This window comes from Aegilops tauschii, chromosome 7 (genome assembly GCF_002575655.3).
Source record: "Aegilops tauschii subsp. strangulata cultivar AL8/78 chromosome 7, Aet v6.0, whole genome shotgun sequence".
NCBI classification, from domain to species: Eukaryota; Viridiplantae; Streptophyta; class Magnoliopsida; order Poales; family Poaceae; genus Aegilops; species Aegilops tauschii.
In genome coordinates, this window is record NC_053041.3 from 621,109,930 (window position 1) to 621,123,548 (window position 13,619).

Genomic DNA, 13,619 nt, shown 5'->3' on the forward strand with positions numbered 1-13,619 from the left:
TGTTCACATAGCTGAGAGCATGAAGCCATGAACCAATTGGCTTGGAAATTTCATGAATTGATTGAGCTACCTTCCTCTTCAAGTCTACACAAACACAATTAGACAATCTAGAAAATCCTAATTAGTTTTCAATGTCTATCGTTCTACATCTCTAAGACACAAACTAATCTAATCCTGAAATAAACTAACCTTTTTTCCTAATCCGAGCGGCCGGCTAATGCACCTGTGAATCAGTGCGGCAGCGCTTCCCTATCGCCTTCCCTTCTCGACGGTAGCCGATCTACTAGGCGGTCGGCTGCAGGAGCAGGTGTTTCGGATCGCAAGAACTAGCAGATCGAAAACGAAGCGATTAGAAGCGATTAGAGGAGATGGAACTACCGTGAGTACGTGCCTCTTGAGCCTGGTCCTTCTCTTCCACTGTGGGCTTTTTTATTTATTCCTTCTACTGATATTTGGGCCTTCTCTTCCACTGATTACTTTGCATAGTATAAGTCATTCATGGGCTTTGAGCCTTTGACTATGGGAGCCACAGGGGGGCGAAACAAGCCACAAATCGTCTGCGTACGCAAAAAAAGCTGCTATACCTAATCGCTATCAAGGGGCAGCATGATCGATAGGGGGGTCTTGCCCCTCCTCGCCCCCCTTGAAATCGTCCCTGTATATAGCAACATCGCCAATGACAACGACCACGCCGCTGCCACCATGACCTGGGACATGAGTACGGCCGTCGGAAACGGATCAGTTTTCTTTCTACTATTTGGTTCAGGCACGCCACACATATAAAGGAGAACTCACAACCAAACAGTGTACGTGCAGCCCGGCAACATATGGAAATTGCAGTAGAGTCCAAACTGTGTACGTGCATATGTCGATCTGAGTAGAGTCCTGGCTCAAAAGGTTGATGTGTTCCGTCTGCGTGTCGGCCTTATGTAAATCTACTTTTAAATAAAAAGATAGATAAATCTCATACATCAATCTTTATCGTTAACACAAAATCAACGATATAAAGAGTTGACGTATGAAGAACTATGAAAGCCTCCGTCATTTATTATTAGGTAAAGATAAAGATAAATAAAAATAGTCTGATTATAAAAAACATAATCTGACCTTTACATCGCGCACGTACGTGACCTTATATAATGGTCAGACTCATATGACTTGGCCGACAAACTCAACGCATGTTTTCCTGATACGATCACCATTCTTTAAATAGCACTAGATGACTCGTTGCGCCAATGGCATAAAGGCCGAGTGTAAGATAATTATTGTGAGAGTGTGCATTAATATATGTGTTCAAAAAGAATAGCTCATATATTATATGCAGTGAGTACATAAGATTGAAAATGATGCACTAAGTCATGTAGGAAAGGACTCTCATGATCTGTTTAGATTGGATAGATAATCATACAAAGGCCCTTGACTTATTGCGCCAATGGCGCAAAGGGCGAGAGGGAACCAAGTATTGTGAGAATATTTAGACACCCAAGTCGAAAACCAAATGTGGCCAACACTCCCGCATCCTTTGCTTGGAAGCCGCCTTTTCTCACCAAATCTAACATAGATACATGATTCTTCAAGAGCAAATTTCATAGAAAATATAAAGTATGGAAGGCTTTAAGTTGTCTGATTGAGACCATACCACCATATCTTCATTTAGTTTCTTTGGAAATCTAAAGGTCTAAGACGATAGTACATGTGAGAAGCTGTGAATCCACAACAGAAAACTAAACTAACTTCCAGGCAAACATTTCAAGTTTGGAAGCCACAAAGATATAGCCCAGATCTCTCGTTGTAGTGCAGGTACATGTCCTTAATCCTGCATCCAGAGCCCATAATTTTTCAACACCTAAATCCATGAAATCCAACCGAAGGAAATCATGGCAAAAACATGCGCCGTGGTTTACATCTCCGAGAAGGACTTCTTGGCATTCTTGTGCAGGTTGGACATAGCAATCCTCGCTGCGAGCTGCAGAAGAACCACACAGGCACCTTCCTTCACCTTGCCCTTGGGGAGGAGGGGGGCAACACTTGCAGCGCCGCGACAAGGCTTTGCGAACGCCGCCGGCGAGAGCGCGCAACAGAGGGCGTCGAGAGTGGCGGTGGCCTCCGCCTTGGCAAATCCAAACTCAACAGAAACATCCCTTCCGCTCCACAGAATAGATAGAACTCTTTCCCTCATAAGGCAGCCAAAATGCAGTGTTGCACCCTGTAGATTAAACATCATCGTTCCTGGTCTCGGAACAATGTCACGCTCTGCATATTGAATCTTCAGATAAGTACTTGCACTCGTAAGTGCATTCCCTTAGGCCGCATTCAACACCAACGAAGCATGTGCCTCGGTCTGGAATTGAACAATGACAAAAAATCTTGAGTTTGCAGAGATGTTCTTTGGAGGCCTGAGCTTGACCGCATAGATGTTGCCAGCACCAACAAACAGAGCAGCTCTTCAAACCTGGAGAATAAACCCAGACAAAGCCATAAGAACATAAGCATAGCAATGTAGGCACAGAAACCAGCAAAACACATATGAAACAGAGCCGATTCAACAGATGCAGAGCAACAGAACGGCACCAGAACTTCCGAGTTCATTATATCAGGCCACCATACATTATATCTAGAGCATCTTTTCCCTGAAATTCACATAAGCTTTTAACTTGCGAGTGCTATGACCCTCTTCCCCACATGCAGAAACCTAAGAAGATGCCGATGAATCAACTTCATACAATGTGCTTTCAGCCAAATTAATAGACATAAGCAGCATAAAGCTTCTAACTACCTCAAACGCAACAATATGATTGTAAGGAAATCTAGAAGAGAGAATAGAACACAACATACCAGCATCATCATTAGCACACAGACTCACATCACATGCATATCTCTGCACCGACCAAAGAAAGAAGGCAAGGAGCAGCACATTACCAGGACTAAGAACCACAACCAGGATGCTAATGGACATAAGCATAGCAATGTAGGCACACAAACCAGCAAAACACATATGAAACAGAGCCGATTCAACAGATGCAGAGCAACAGAACGACACCAGAACTATTCCGAGTTCATTATATCAGGCCACCATACATTATATCTAGAGCATCTTTTCCCTGAAATTCACATAAGCTTTTAACTTGCGAGTGCTATGACCCTCTTCCCCACATGCAGAAACCTAAGAAGATGCCGATGAATCAACTTCATACAATGTGCTTTCAGCCAAATTAATAGACATAAGCAGCATAAAGCTTCTAACTACCTCAAACGCAACAATATGATTGTAAGGAAATCTAGAAGAGAGAATAGAACACAACATACCAGCATCATCATTAGCACACAGACTCACATCACATGCATATCTCTGCACCGACCAAAGAAAGAAGGCAAGGAGCAGCACATTACCAGGACTAAGAACCACAACCAGGATGCTAATGGACATAAGCATAGCAATGTAGGCACACAAACCAGCAAAACACATATGAAACAGAGCCGATTCAACAGATGCAGAGCAACAGAACGACACCAGAACTATTCCGAGTTCATTATATCAGGCCACCATACATTATATCTAGAGCATCTTTTCCCTGAAATTCACATAAGCTTTTAACTTGCGAGTGCTATGACCCTCTTCCCCATATGCAGAAACCTAAGAAGATGCTGATGAATCAACTTCATACAATGTGCTTTCAGCCAAATTAATAGACATAAGCAGCATAAAGCTTCTAACTACCTCAAACGCAACAATATGATTGTAAGGAAATCTAGAAGAGAGAATAGAACACAGCATACCAGCATCATCATTAGCACACAGACTCACATCACATGCATATCTCTACACCGACCAAAGAAAGAAGGCAAGGAGCAGCACATTACCAGGACTAAGAACCACAACCAGGATGCTAATGGACATAAGCATAGCAATGTAGGCACACAAACCAACAAAACACATATGAAACAGAGCCGATTCAACAGATGCAGAGCAACAGAACGGCACCAGAACTATTCCGAGTTCATTATATCAGGCCACCATACATTATATCTAGAGCATCTTTTCCCTGAAATTCACATAAGCTTTTAACTTGCGAGTGCTATGACCCTCTTCCCCATATGCAGAAACCTAAGAAGATGCTGATGAATCAACTTCATACAATGTGCTTTCAGCCAAATTAATAGACATAAGCAGCATAAAGCTTCTAACTACCTCAAATGCAACAATATGATTGTAAGGAAATCTAGAAGAGAGAATAGAACACAACATACCAGCATCATCATTAGCACACAGACTCACATCACATGCATATCTCTGCACCGACCAAAGAAAGAAGGCAAGGAGCAGCACATTACCAGGACTAAGAACCACAACCAGGATGCTAATGGACATAAGCATAGCAATGTAGGCACACAAACCAACAAAACACATATGAAACAGAGCCGATTCAACAGATGCAGAGCAACAGAACGGCACCAGAACTATTCCGAGTTCATTATATCAGGCCACCATACATTATATCTAGAGCATCTTTTCCCTGAAATTCACATAAGCTTTTAACTTGCGAGTGCTATGACCCTCTTCCCCATATGCAGAAACCTAAGAAGATGCTGATGAATCAACTTCATACAATGTGCTTTCAGCCAAATTAATAGACATAAGCAGCATAAAGCTTCTAACTACCTCAAACGCAACAATATGATTGTAAGGAAATCTAGAAGAGAGAATAGAACACAACATACCAGCATCATCATTAGCACACAGACTCACATCACATGCATATCTCTGCACCGACCAAAGAAAGAAGGCAAGGAGCAGCACATTACCAGGACTAAGAACCACAACCAGGATGCTAATGGACCACGTTGGCATCAACCATCATTGAGTGCAACAAGGGTCGGCAGAAATTGTCAATCTGAAAATAGAGTGAAAGCATCATTAATCTTGGAATAAAACTAAATATTAGAAAGAAAACATTGTCTATAAAACATAGAAAGAACATGATGGTGGTCACCTACAGCTCATACAAAATTAGCGACATCGAGAGACAACAAATTATAACTCGAATTAAATATTTGCACAATTCAAATATCTGCACGAAAATCTACAAGCAAACAAACCTACAACCCCATGGATCTTTCATTGTACAAAGGCATCTCAATATACACTTAGAGCTTGATAATAGAAATGAGTTATTTTAGTCTGCCAAGCATTTTGTGCCTACTGCAATCATGAAGTATACTGTGTAACCAACCTAATTGTTTTCTCATTGTTACCAAGAAGGAAGAACTACCTAAATATCTAAGAGGAGGGCAGTGAGGAGGATGGCTTGGGTACTGATTCAAACTAACAACCGATAGATCGGGTTTCACATTAACATAAAACAACATCACATTTATCATCGAGTGCTAAGCTATCATCATACAAATGAATGTCATTTCTGGTTTGACGTGGACATACTGAATGAAGCAACGGGAAAACATAGAGATCAGAACAGCAGTCCATGTAGCAGACAAAGTCAAAATAGCAACAATTTCGGTCGCTTCTAGGACTATTAGAAGTGGGCCATGCACTTGCAGGTCCTATTGCCATTAAAATAGACTCAGGCTACCCCATGGTAGCACATTTAGAAGGTGCCAAAATCTAAACAGAAATCTGAACATATCTTAACTGAATCAAAATGACTATCCTATACTTGTGAATGCAAATAGAATAGCCAGGAAAACACATCAAGTTACTCAATGTCAGCATGCACACGCATCAAAAGGTGCTGAAACCTAAACCTAAACATAAACATATATTAACCGAACCGATCAAACCTAGCTATCCGATCCAGGCCAACCAATGGCATCACATATATATCGACCGAAATGCATTGGGCCAATGTAAAGCAAACACAAAAAGTTCACACAGGCTAGAATGAGCTAATAAGAAATCCGAATAGAGGATCAATACACAAGTTTATGATTGTGGATAGGTTCGCGTTGTTTAGAGATGCGGGTTGCAGGCTATATCCATGCCAGGACAGTACCTTGTATGTATAAGACTGAAGGATAATATTTTTAAGAATCTGGATCTAACTTCCATTTACCAAAAATTATAGCATCTATATTGTGTAGAGGGTTCAGATATATATTTGTTCACCAAGCTTCTTTATTATGTCCATCTCTTTTTTTAGTTGCAATATAACACAACGAGCCATTGTTAGTCCGAAACCAGACTGTACGCGAATTTGGGCGCATTAATTTCACAAGCCAGGGAAATAATGTACTTCGCCAAGACGTACCATAGCTTATTCCTCTTATTTCTTTCTTAGACATGCACACAACAAAATTAGAGGAATTTTAGGGAAATAAATGAAAGATTGATGCGAGACAGGAGTGGGCAAGCATATGGGAAACGAGCACTTGCAAGCATATTCTTACTTTATGAGCACCGCTAACAAGCCCTGGAGGCTCGGGGTGACATGAGGCGCAGCATCTGGTCGATCATAATGACCATCTGAATTTCAACACCATGTCAGCTTCCTCTGCTCTAACGCCATGGCTTGCGAGCATCGGATGCCACCAAAGCTGATCCCTGCCTACCAGGACACCAAAATTATAATATGAGAAGATAGTATAGGAAGAGGACAAATTTTGGTTAATCATCCCACAATGCTACTAAATTCCTTGGCTCAGTTAAGGTGCTTTTCAACACCATCACGGAACCGGGAGTAAACTGCGCCCATCTCAGCAGCTGCCACACACACTGGTGCCAGCCACGCGACAGCAGCGGTGAGGAGGCCGGCGGCATACTCAAACGTTCAAAGTTGTTCAAAGCTCTTCAGGTTGTCTATCTATCTCAAATTCCTCTCTCTTTTACCAAAAGTTAGACACGGTCGAAAAGTCAAAGAAACAAAATTCTTCTGGTTGTGTATCTCTCAGATTCCTCTAACTTCTTTAAAATTAGATGCGGTCGAGAAGGAAAAGAAATTAACTTTGTGCACTATTTATACACACTGGGAGGAGAAAAATATATGGAAGAAGTAAAACCAATTAGAGTGGCATCTAGGTTTATAAATATACAAAATTGTCGAGCATGAATTTCCCTTTTACACTTTGTCTAGCAGATTAAGTATATAACAAAGCAAACAGTAAATATGTGAGCTCAGTGTCGCTTGTTGGCAAGTAAACGAACGGCAACCAAAACTGAAGATATACATGTTCTGGAGAGGATAGTCGTTGCTTCTGTTTGTTGCTGGCCCTCTTCTGTCCAATGCTACCAATCATATGGTCAGCAACTAAAACAACCATGAATTAAGAAATTAGTTAACTGTAATTAACAACAATAGACTTCACATATGAATCCAAAATGGCAATGAACACGAACCCTAACGGCGCATCACCAGAAAATAATGGAAGGAAGGATGGACGTTCCGGGAGTTACCGGTCCTGGCGCCTTGGGAGGAGGTTGCCTTTCGGAGTCCGTCCTCTTGGTGATGAAGCTGACGCCGATGAAGCTGAGAATGAAATTTTGTCCAACATAGTACAACCTCCTTTAATATTTTTATAGGATTCGATATAGAAGAGGAATTCGGACAAACTATAAGTGTATAAGCATCTACAGAAACTTATCTACAACTTTCATGTTGAAAGTTATTTTTATTCAACCTCTAATAGGCCCTAAACTGGCAAATGAAAAAACTGCGCTCAGGATAATAACTTCCTGGACAACAAATTAAATTGATGGCTGCTCTGAAACTGCCCGGCCAAAAAGCACAAACAAATACTCTTTGGAAAGCTTGAGACCTACAGTACAACTTATATTTGGAGACTCTTGAAATTATGGACTGATCAGCCCAGAATTGACCCAAACATTACTATCCAAAAACACCAATTCCTCTAGCTGAACCAAACTATTCCTCTAATTATGTACAGCAGGGGCAGCAGTGCTAAATGCTTTCTTCTCTACAGATTCTTATAGCAACAAAAGCATTTGTGCATAGAAATAAGTGCCTTTCATTGAGCTTTTCAATTCAGCACACATGAGCAATTAACTTTCAAAATCCTAGAATAATAGAGGCATAGGTAGGAAACACCAACCTGCAATAGATGTTGCATAGAGAACTTTTCAGTTCAGCACACATGAGTATTTAACTTGCAAAATCCTAGAATAATAGAGGCATAGGTAGCTGTAGTGAGAAGGAGAGGAAGCACCAACCTGCAATGATGTTGGATAGAGAAAATAAACAAGAACAACTCAGCAGGAGCATATCCGCAAGCCAATGGGGATAACTAAAAGTAGCAATGTGTGAAACATAACAGAGAAAGTCCAATCACTAAGTTTCATAAGAACACAGACCACAAAGGTATATTGTGAGAGATTGATCTTGGCTTACCTTCTGCCAAGGACGACGTCGACGACACCGTTGACGACCGCTTCACCAGCAGTGCACCAGCGCCGCGCCTGCTTCAGCAGCTGCTCCTCTCATCCCCGGCGGTGCCACAAAGAGAAAAAAATGAAAAAGAGGAATCAGGGAAAGAAGCAGAGCAACGAAGAGGAGAAGAGGCAGCGATGGTGAAATAATGAAACAGGAGATGTGGGGATGCAGCCCACACAGGAACATGGTGGCTAGGGTTTTTAGTTTTTACCTCATACTCTTATCCCTTGGTCAGGCAGCGGTCGATCCAGAAGCACGGCACGCGGCGGCAACGGAGTTCTCCCTCCTCTCCTTCCTTCTCTCTCTCTCCCTCTTATCTTCTCTCTCTCCTGGAGATCGAATCGAGCACCGTCAGCGTCGCCTTTTGCCTGCAGGTCGTCGCCGCCGCAGGAGAGAAAAGTGAAGGGGCAGAGGAGGCGGCTTAGTGGTGAGCAGGGGAGAAGGGGAGGAGGCGGCGATGCAGGGGGGAGTAGGCGGACGCAAGGGAGGAGGAGGCGGCACAGATGAGGGCAGGGGAGGAGGGGAGCGGGGCTCGAGGGGAGTGGAGGGATTGACTGTTCGGGGATGCGAGGGATTGGTGGCTAGGTTTTCACCATGCACCACGATTCAGCCCCACGACTCTTCCTTTTCTCACCCTGGGCCCGGGAAAATTTGAGGCCCACCCGTCATGCAAAAAATTGAAACAAAGGAGTCACGAATAACCAATGGCTAAGACTTTGACAGCACTGTAAAAATCCTGTCGCTGTGAAATCGAACGGACCAGCTGACTTAGGCCCTGTTCGGAACTTCCTCACTCCGCGCCGGCAAATTAGGCTAAAGTGTGGTCCGCTCCGGGAGCGGAGTTAAAGGAGTGGATAGAAACCGAACGCAGCCTTGGCGATCGCAAGTGCTTCCTGGGCGGGTAGTGTAGCGGTGTTTATATGTTCAATCTGCCTTTTACCTCTCGACAGGCACAAAAAAAAAATAACAAACCACTTTAACATGCATGCGCCATATATTACCATTGATCCACTTGGTTTAGGTGGACCCCAGCAAAGGGCAACACGTCCCACAGCGATGGACCTACTCCTTGTGCATACGTGCGTAGCTCATCTCATCGATTCCTAAAACTATATACATACTCCTTCCGTCCGAAAATACTTGTCATTAAAATCTAGATGTATTTTAGTTGTAGATACATTCATTTTAATGACAAATAATTCCAGACGAATGGGAGTACATGCTAGAAGAAGTTGCCCGGAGAAGAGAAGATGAGTTCGATCTTCATCACGCCACATCATAGACATATATGATACTTTTGACGCCCAATTACACGAGTTCCAGTTATTAGAGCATCTTCAGCCGCGCCCTCAACAGGCCCCCCAGGCCACTTTTTCGGCGCCGGCACCAAAAAAACGCCCCAGTCGCTTCCCAGGACGCCGAAAATCGCCGGTTCGGCCCTTTTTTCCGCCCGGCGGTCACAGGCCGAACCCGGCGCACTGGGGGGCAATTGGGGGCTCCGGCGCAAGGGAAAAGCGCGGCTGGCCCACACCGTCAGGGAAAAGGTCATGATTTTCTTCCCCGACTCGCCTCCCACCCCCGCGCCCTCGGCCGCCACTAGCTATATCCCGGTGCCGCCCGCCCTTCACCGCTAGATAGCCATTCCCCGCCGGAAAAATAGCAGAGCTTCGTCGCGGCAGCCCCTCCAACAGCAGCTGGGCGTTTCCGGCCGCGGAGGGGCAGTTCAGCGGCGGGTACACGCCCACCGGGCGCAAGGTGTTCGGCGATTTGCCTGCCTCGGCGATGGACTCGGATGACGAGGAAGCGCTCGCCGCGCTGTTGGAGGAGGAAGCCAAGGCCGACGTCCAGGCAGAAGAGCATCTCATGGTGCTCGCCGCCCTCGCCCAGCTGTTGGCGAGCAATGAAAAGCCGCGGCGAGGTGGCTCGGCGTCGGGGCGGGTGAAAGCAAAGAACCGGCATCGTCTCGAAGGCTACTGCATGCTCTACTCCGACTACTTCGCCGATACTCCACTTCACGGCGAGAAAACATTTCGGCGCCGTTATCGGATGAACCGAAAGCTCTTCCTCAGGATTGTGAATTCCATCAGGGAGTTCGACAACTACTTCAAGTGCAAGATGGATTGCACCGGCGCCCTTGGATTCACCTCCATCCAGAAGTGCACGACAACGATGAGGATGCTTGCATACGGAGCTCCCGGTGATTCACTTGACGACTATGGGCGCATGGCCGAGTCAACCAGCATAGAGTGTTTCTACAAGTTCTGTCGGGCAGTGGTGGCAGTGTTTGGACCGCAATACTTGAGAACACCCAATGCGGAAGACACTGCTCGGATCCTAGCACAGAATGCAGCAAGAGGATTTCGTGGGATGCTTGGAAGCATCGATTGCATGCATTGGAAATGGAAGAATTGCCCATTTGCTTGGCAGGGGATGTACAAAAGTTGCATTGGAAATGGAAGAATTCAAAGCCGAGCCACGACGAACCACGCCGAATATGGGCCTATTCTCGCCCATATGGGCCCTTTATTCGCCGAAAGTGGGCCGAAAAGTGGGCCAATTTTGACGCCTGGGGCGACGCCGCCCCCAGCGCGGATTTAGCGCCGGCTCGCTCCCAGGGGCGATTTTTATGCGGGGGGCCAACGGCTGGAGATGCTCTTACCAACACGTAGGCAGGGGCCGGCGGCTCGGCCAGGCTAGTCGACGCAGGAGCCGCAGAGGCCGTAGCCGCCGCTGCAGTTGGGCCCGGTGCCGTCGCAGAGGCGGTCAGCGCCGATGAAGACCTTGGTGTCCCGGCTGCCCCGACGGCCCTTCCTCCTCCTCCCGCCGCCGCAGGTGAAGATGGTCCACGACATGACGGACAGCCACAGTATGATGGCGCAGTAGAGCGCCTCCCCGCCGTCCCTCGCGCCCACGAACTCCACCGGCGCCAAAGCCATTCGATCCCGTGCTTGTTTGTGCAGGCTGAGTGTGGAATGTGCGTCTCACAGTGGTGGCGCCGGCTTTATAGCCCCGTGCCGGGGGGCGGTGAGGTAGAACTAGCAGCGTGACGTGACGTTCAGCCGCCACGGACGGAAACGCTCGTGGAACCGGTCCAGTTTTTCGTGCTGGACCAATCTTCTTTGATTTGATTTGATTTGAAAGGGAGTGCGGGACTAATCAGTGCTACTCCACTAGAGTTTTACAGTATCGAGCGCGCGATTGCTGGCCAAGTCAAGCCCCGTGACTCTCCCTCGACACGCCCGGAAGCGTTTTCCTAGGGTGGCGACAGGGCGATCGGGCGATTTTCCAATCCCTCGAGTCGCGGCTCCATCTTCTACTCCGCTGCCCTCTCTCCCGGGTGTGCTCACTTGGGGTGATCAAGGTGAGATCTGGTGTCCCTAGCTCCCTCGAGATTCCGAACAACCACTATCGTCGAGCCGTCAACGCGCCGCTGTCGCCGCTTCCCTATCGAAGCCAGCTTAACCTTGTCGACGATAGCCGGAAATTCTTCATGCACGTGCCCCTAAGGACCTGATGTGCCCTCTCTTCCTGGTGTGCTCGCTTGGGGTGATCAAGGAAGGACCTGATGTCCCTAATGAACCAGATCTATCATCAAAGTTCATCGAAACGAAACACCTTAAAGGTAATAGAAATTACATCGAGGTTCCGAGACCACCGAACGACCACTACCGCCGTAAGAACGAGCCGCCGATGCGCCACTGTCGCAGCTCCCCTATCGAAGCTGGCATCATCTTGTCGATGACAACTACAAAGTCTACGTGCACATGCCGCTAAAGACCAACGCCCTAGAGATGTAGTTGTCCTCGTTAAACACTTGAATAGATCTGAAGCATTTGAACCAAATCTCACCACAGGACGAGAAATGCTAACCTCACAGCCGCAAGGCGACGGTAGGAATCTACGCCGGAGCTTCGTCGATTACGTCCAGACGTATGAACCCGAGAAGGTTCGGAACACAAAAGACAAAGTAGAAGAAGAAGCGTTGCCATCCGTCTGAGCGCTGCACCCGCGAGAACTAAAAAAAACTAACCTAAACTACTAACCGGAGTGGAGGCCGGGATACCCCTCCCCGCCACAGGCCGCCAGAACGGCAGGCAGAGGGGAGGTGAATCCACGGGTTCCCCCGCGAAACCTGGAGGGGAGAGCTTGCCCTAGCCGCCAAGGGATATTGGAGGAAAGGTACTTCTCACCAGTGCAATGCATGTATGGTGCTAGCTAGTTTCCTCCTGCCCACCCTTGACCGAAGGCGATTTTCAGACGGGATCAGAGGCCGGGTGACGATGGCGAGTTCAATGACAAGTAGGCAAGATGCGAATAGGGAGAAGGAGCAGGTGGAAGAGATGCTAGAAAAGTTGGATCTAACTAATAAAGAAAAGGTGAAGCTGATGATTGATGATGAAGTCAATGATTCTGAGGAGCAACTCTGGGTATTGGCAGGCAAAGTGTTGTACTGTAAAATTCTGCATGTTAACACAATTGCAGAGGCTCTTCGCCCTGCTTTGGGCAACCCAAAAGGTGTGGACTTTAGATCGATGGGTCACAATGTTTTTGTGGGAAGTTTTGAGAACAAGAGGGAAAGAGATCGGATCTGGGATGACGGCTCATGGTCTGTGGGAAAGCATTGTGTGGTTCTGGGGTGGCAAGGTTAGAGTAACTCTAGCAGATGCAGTATAAATCGGTGCTGTAAAATCGTTATAGGGTTCCTGGAACTCAAAGGTCCTGGCAGAACAGATCCGGTATAGCATACCGCAAATTTAAAAACGAGTTTCCACTACAAAGTTTACAACAAACCGGAGTTCATACATAGCTAAAAACATAGATTAAACATATATCTAACATAGGTTAGGGATGCCGGCTTAGTTGTTAACACCGAGGAAGAACGTCTCCGCCGACTTGCGGCAAGCGTGGGCGTAGGCATGGTCCTCCTTCGCCGTGGCGAGCCTGTTGATGGCCCCTTCTTCTCCGGCCGGCATGGCGTGCTCCGTGGCGAGGAGCTCCTCATCCGCCTCCCGACACCACAAAGTGTGCGAGTAGAGGGCTTCGTGGAGGCAGTTGAAGCCGGCCCAAGGGGACCGACCGCCGCTACGGGAGAGGCGGTCGCGCTCCCACGCTCGCCGGAGATAGGAAGGGAGGTGAGGAGGAGGTGGATTGCGGCGAAGGAGATGCGAGACACAAACCCTAAAACGCTGCCGACCCCGTACATTTAGCGGTAGAAGGGCG

The 13,619-nt window shown here is 46.7% G+C and overlaps 1 protein-coding gene and 1 long non-coding RNA gene across 20 annotated transcripts; both read right to left on the bottom strand.

The window, feature by feature from the left end:
• Positions 1–1,584: 1,584 nt before the first annotated feature.
• On the bottom strand, positions 1,585–8,974 carry LOC109764754 (uncharacterized). 19 transcript variants are annotated; one of them, XR_005762813.3, is made up of 8 exons: positions 8,611–8,974; positions 8,358–8,437; positions 8,062–8,179; positions 7,349–7,478; positions 7,180–7,259; positions 6,403–6,560; positions 4,804–4,892; positions 1,585–2,452 (listed from the first exon to the last, which is right to left on the bottom strand). It is a non-coding gene; the product is annotated as an uncharacterized lncRNA (long non-coding RNA). The 19 variants fall into 19 exon arrangements; XR_005762805.2 differs by having other exon boundaries at positions 8,062–8,085; positions 8,611–8,971; XR_012189878.1 differs by having other exon boundaries at positions 7,406–7,478; positions 8,062–8,085; positions 8,611–8,970.
• Positions 8,975–10,894: 1,920 nt separating this feature from the next.
• Positions 10,895–11,345, bottom strand: LOC109764767 (uncharacterized). The gene has a single exon (XM_020323551.3). The coding sequence runs from the start codon at positions 11,333–11,335 to the stop codon at positions 11,093–11,095; it is 243 nt and encodes an 80-aa protein (XP_020179140.1). The 5' UTR covers positions 11,336–11,345; the 3' UTR covers positions 10,895–11,092.
• Positions 11,346–13,619: the final 2,274 nt, after the last annotated feature.

What these genes read in the sequence shown, in the direction of transcription:
- LOC109764767 (XM_020323551.3), bottom strand. Translation starts at nt 11,335, where the DNA reads ATGGCTTTGGCGCCGGTGGAGTTCGTGGGCGCGAGGGACGGCGGGGAG.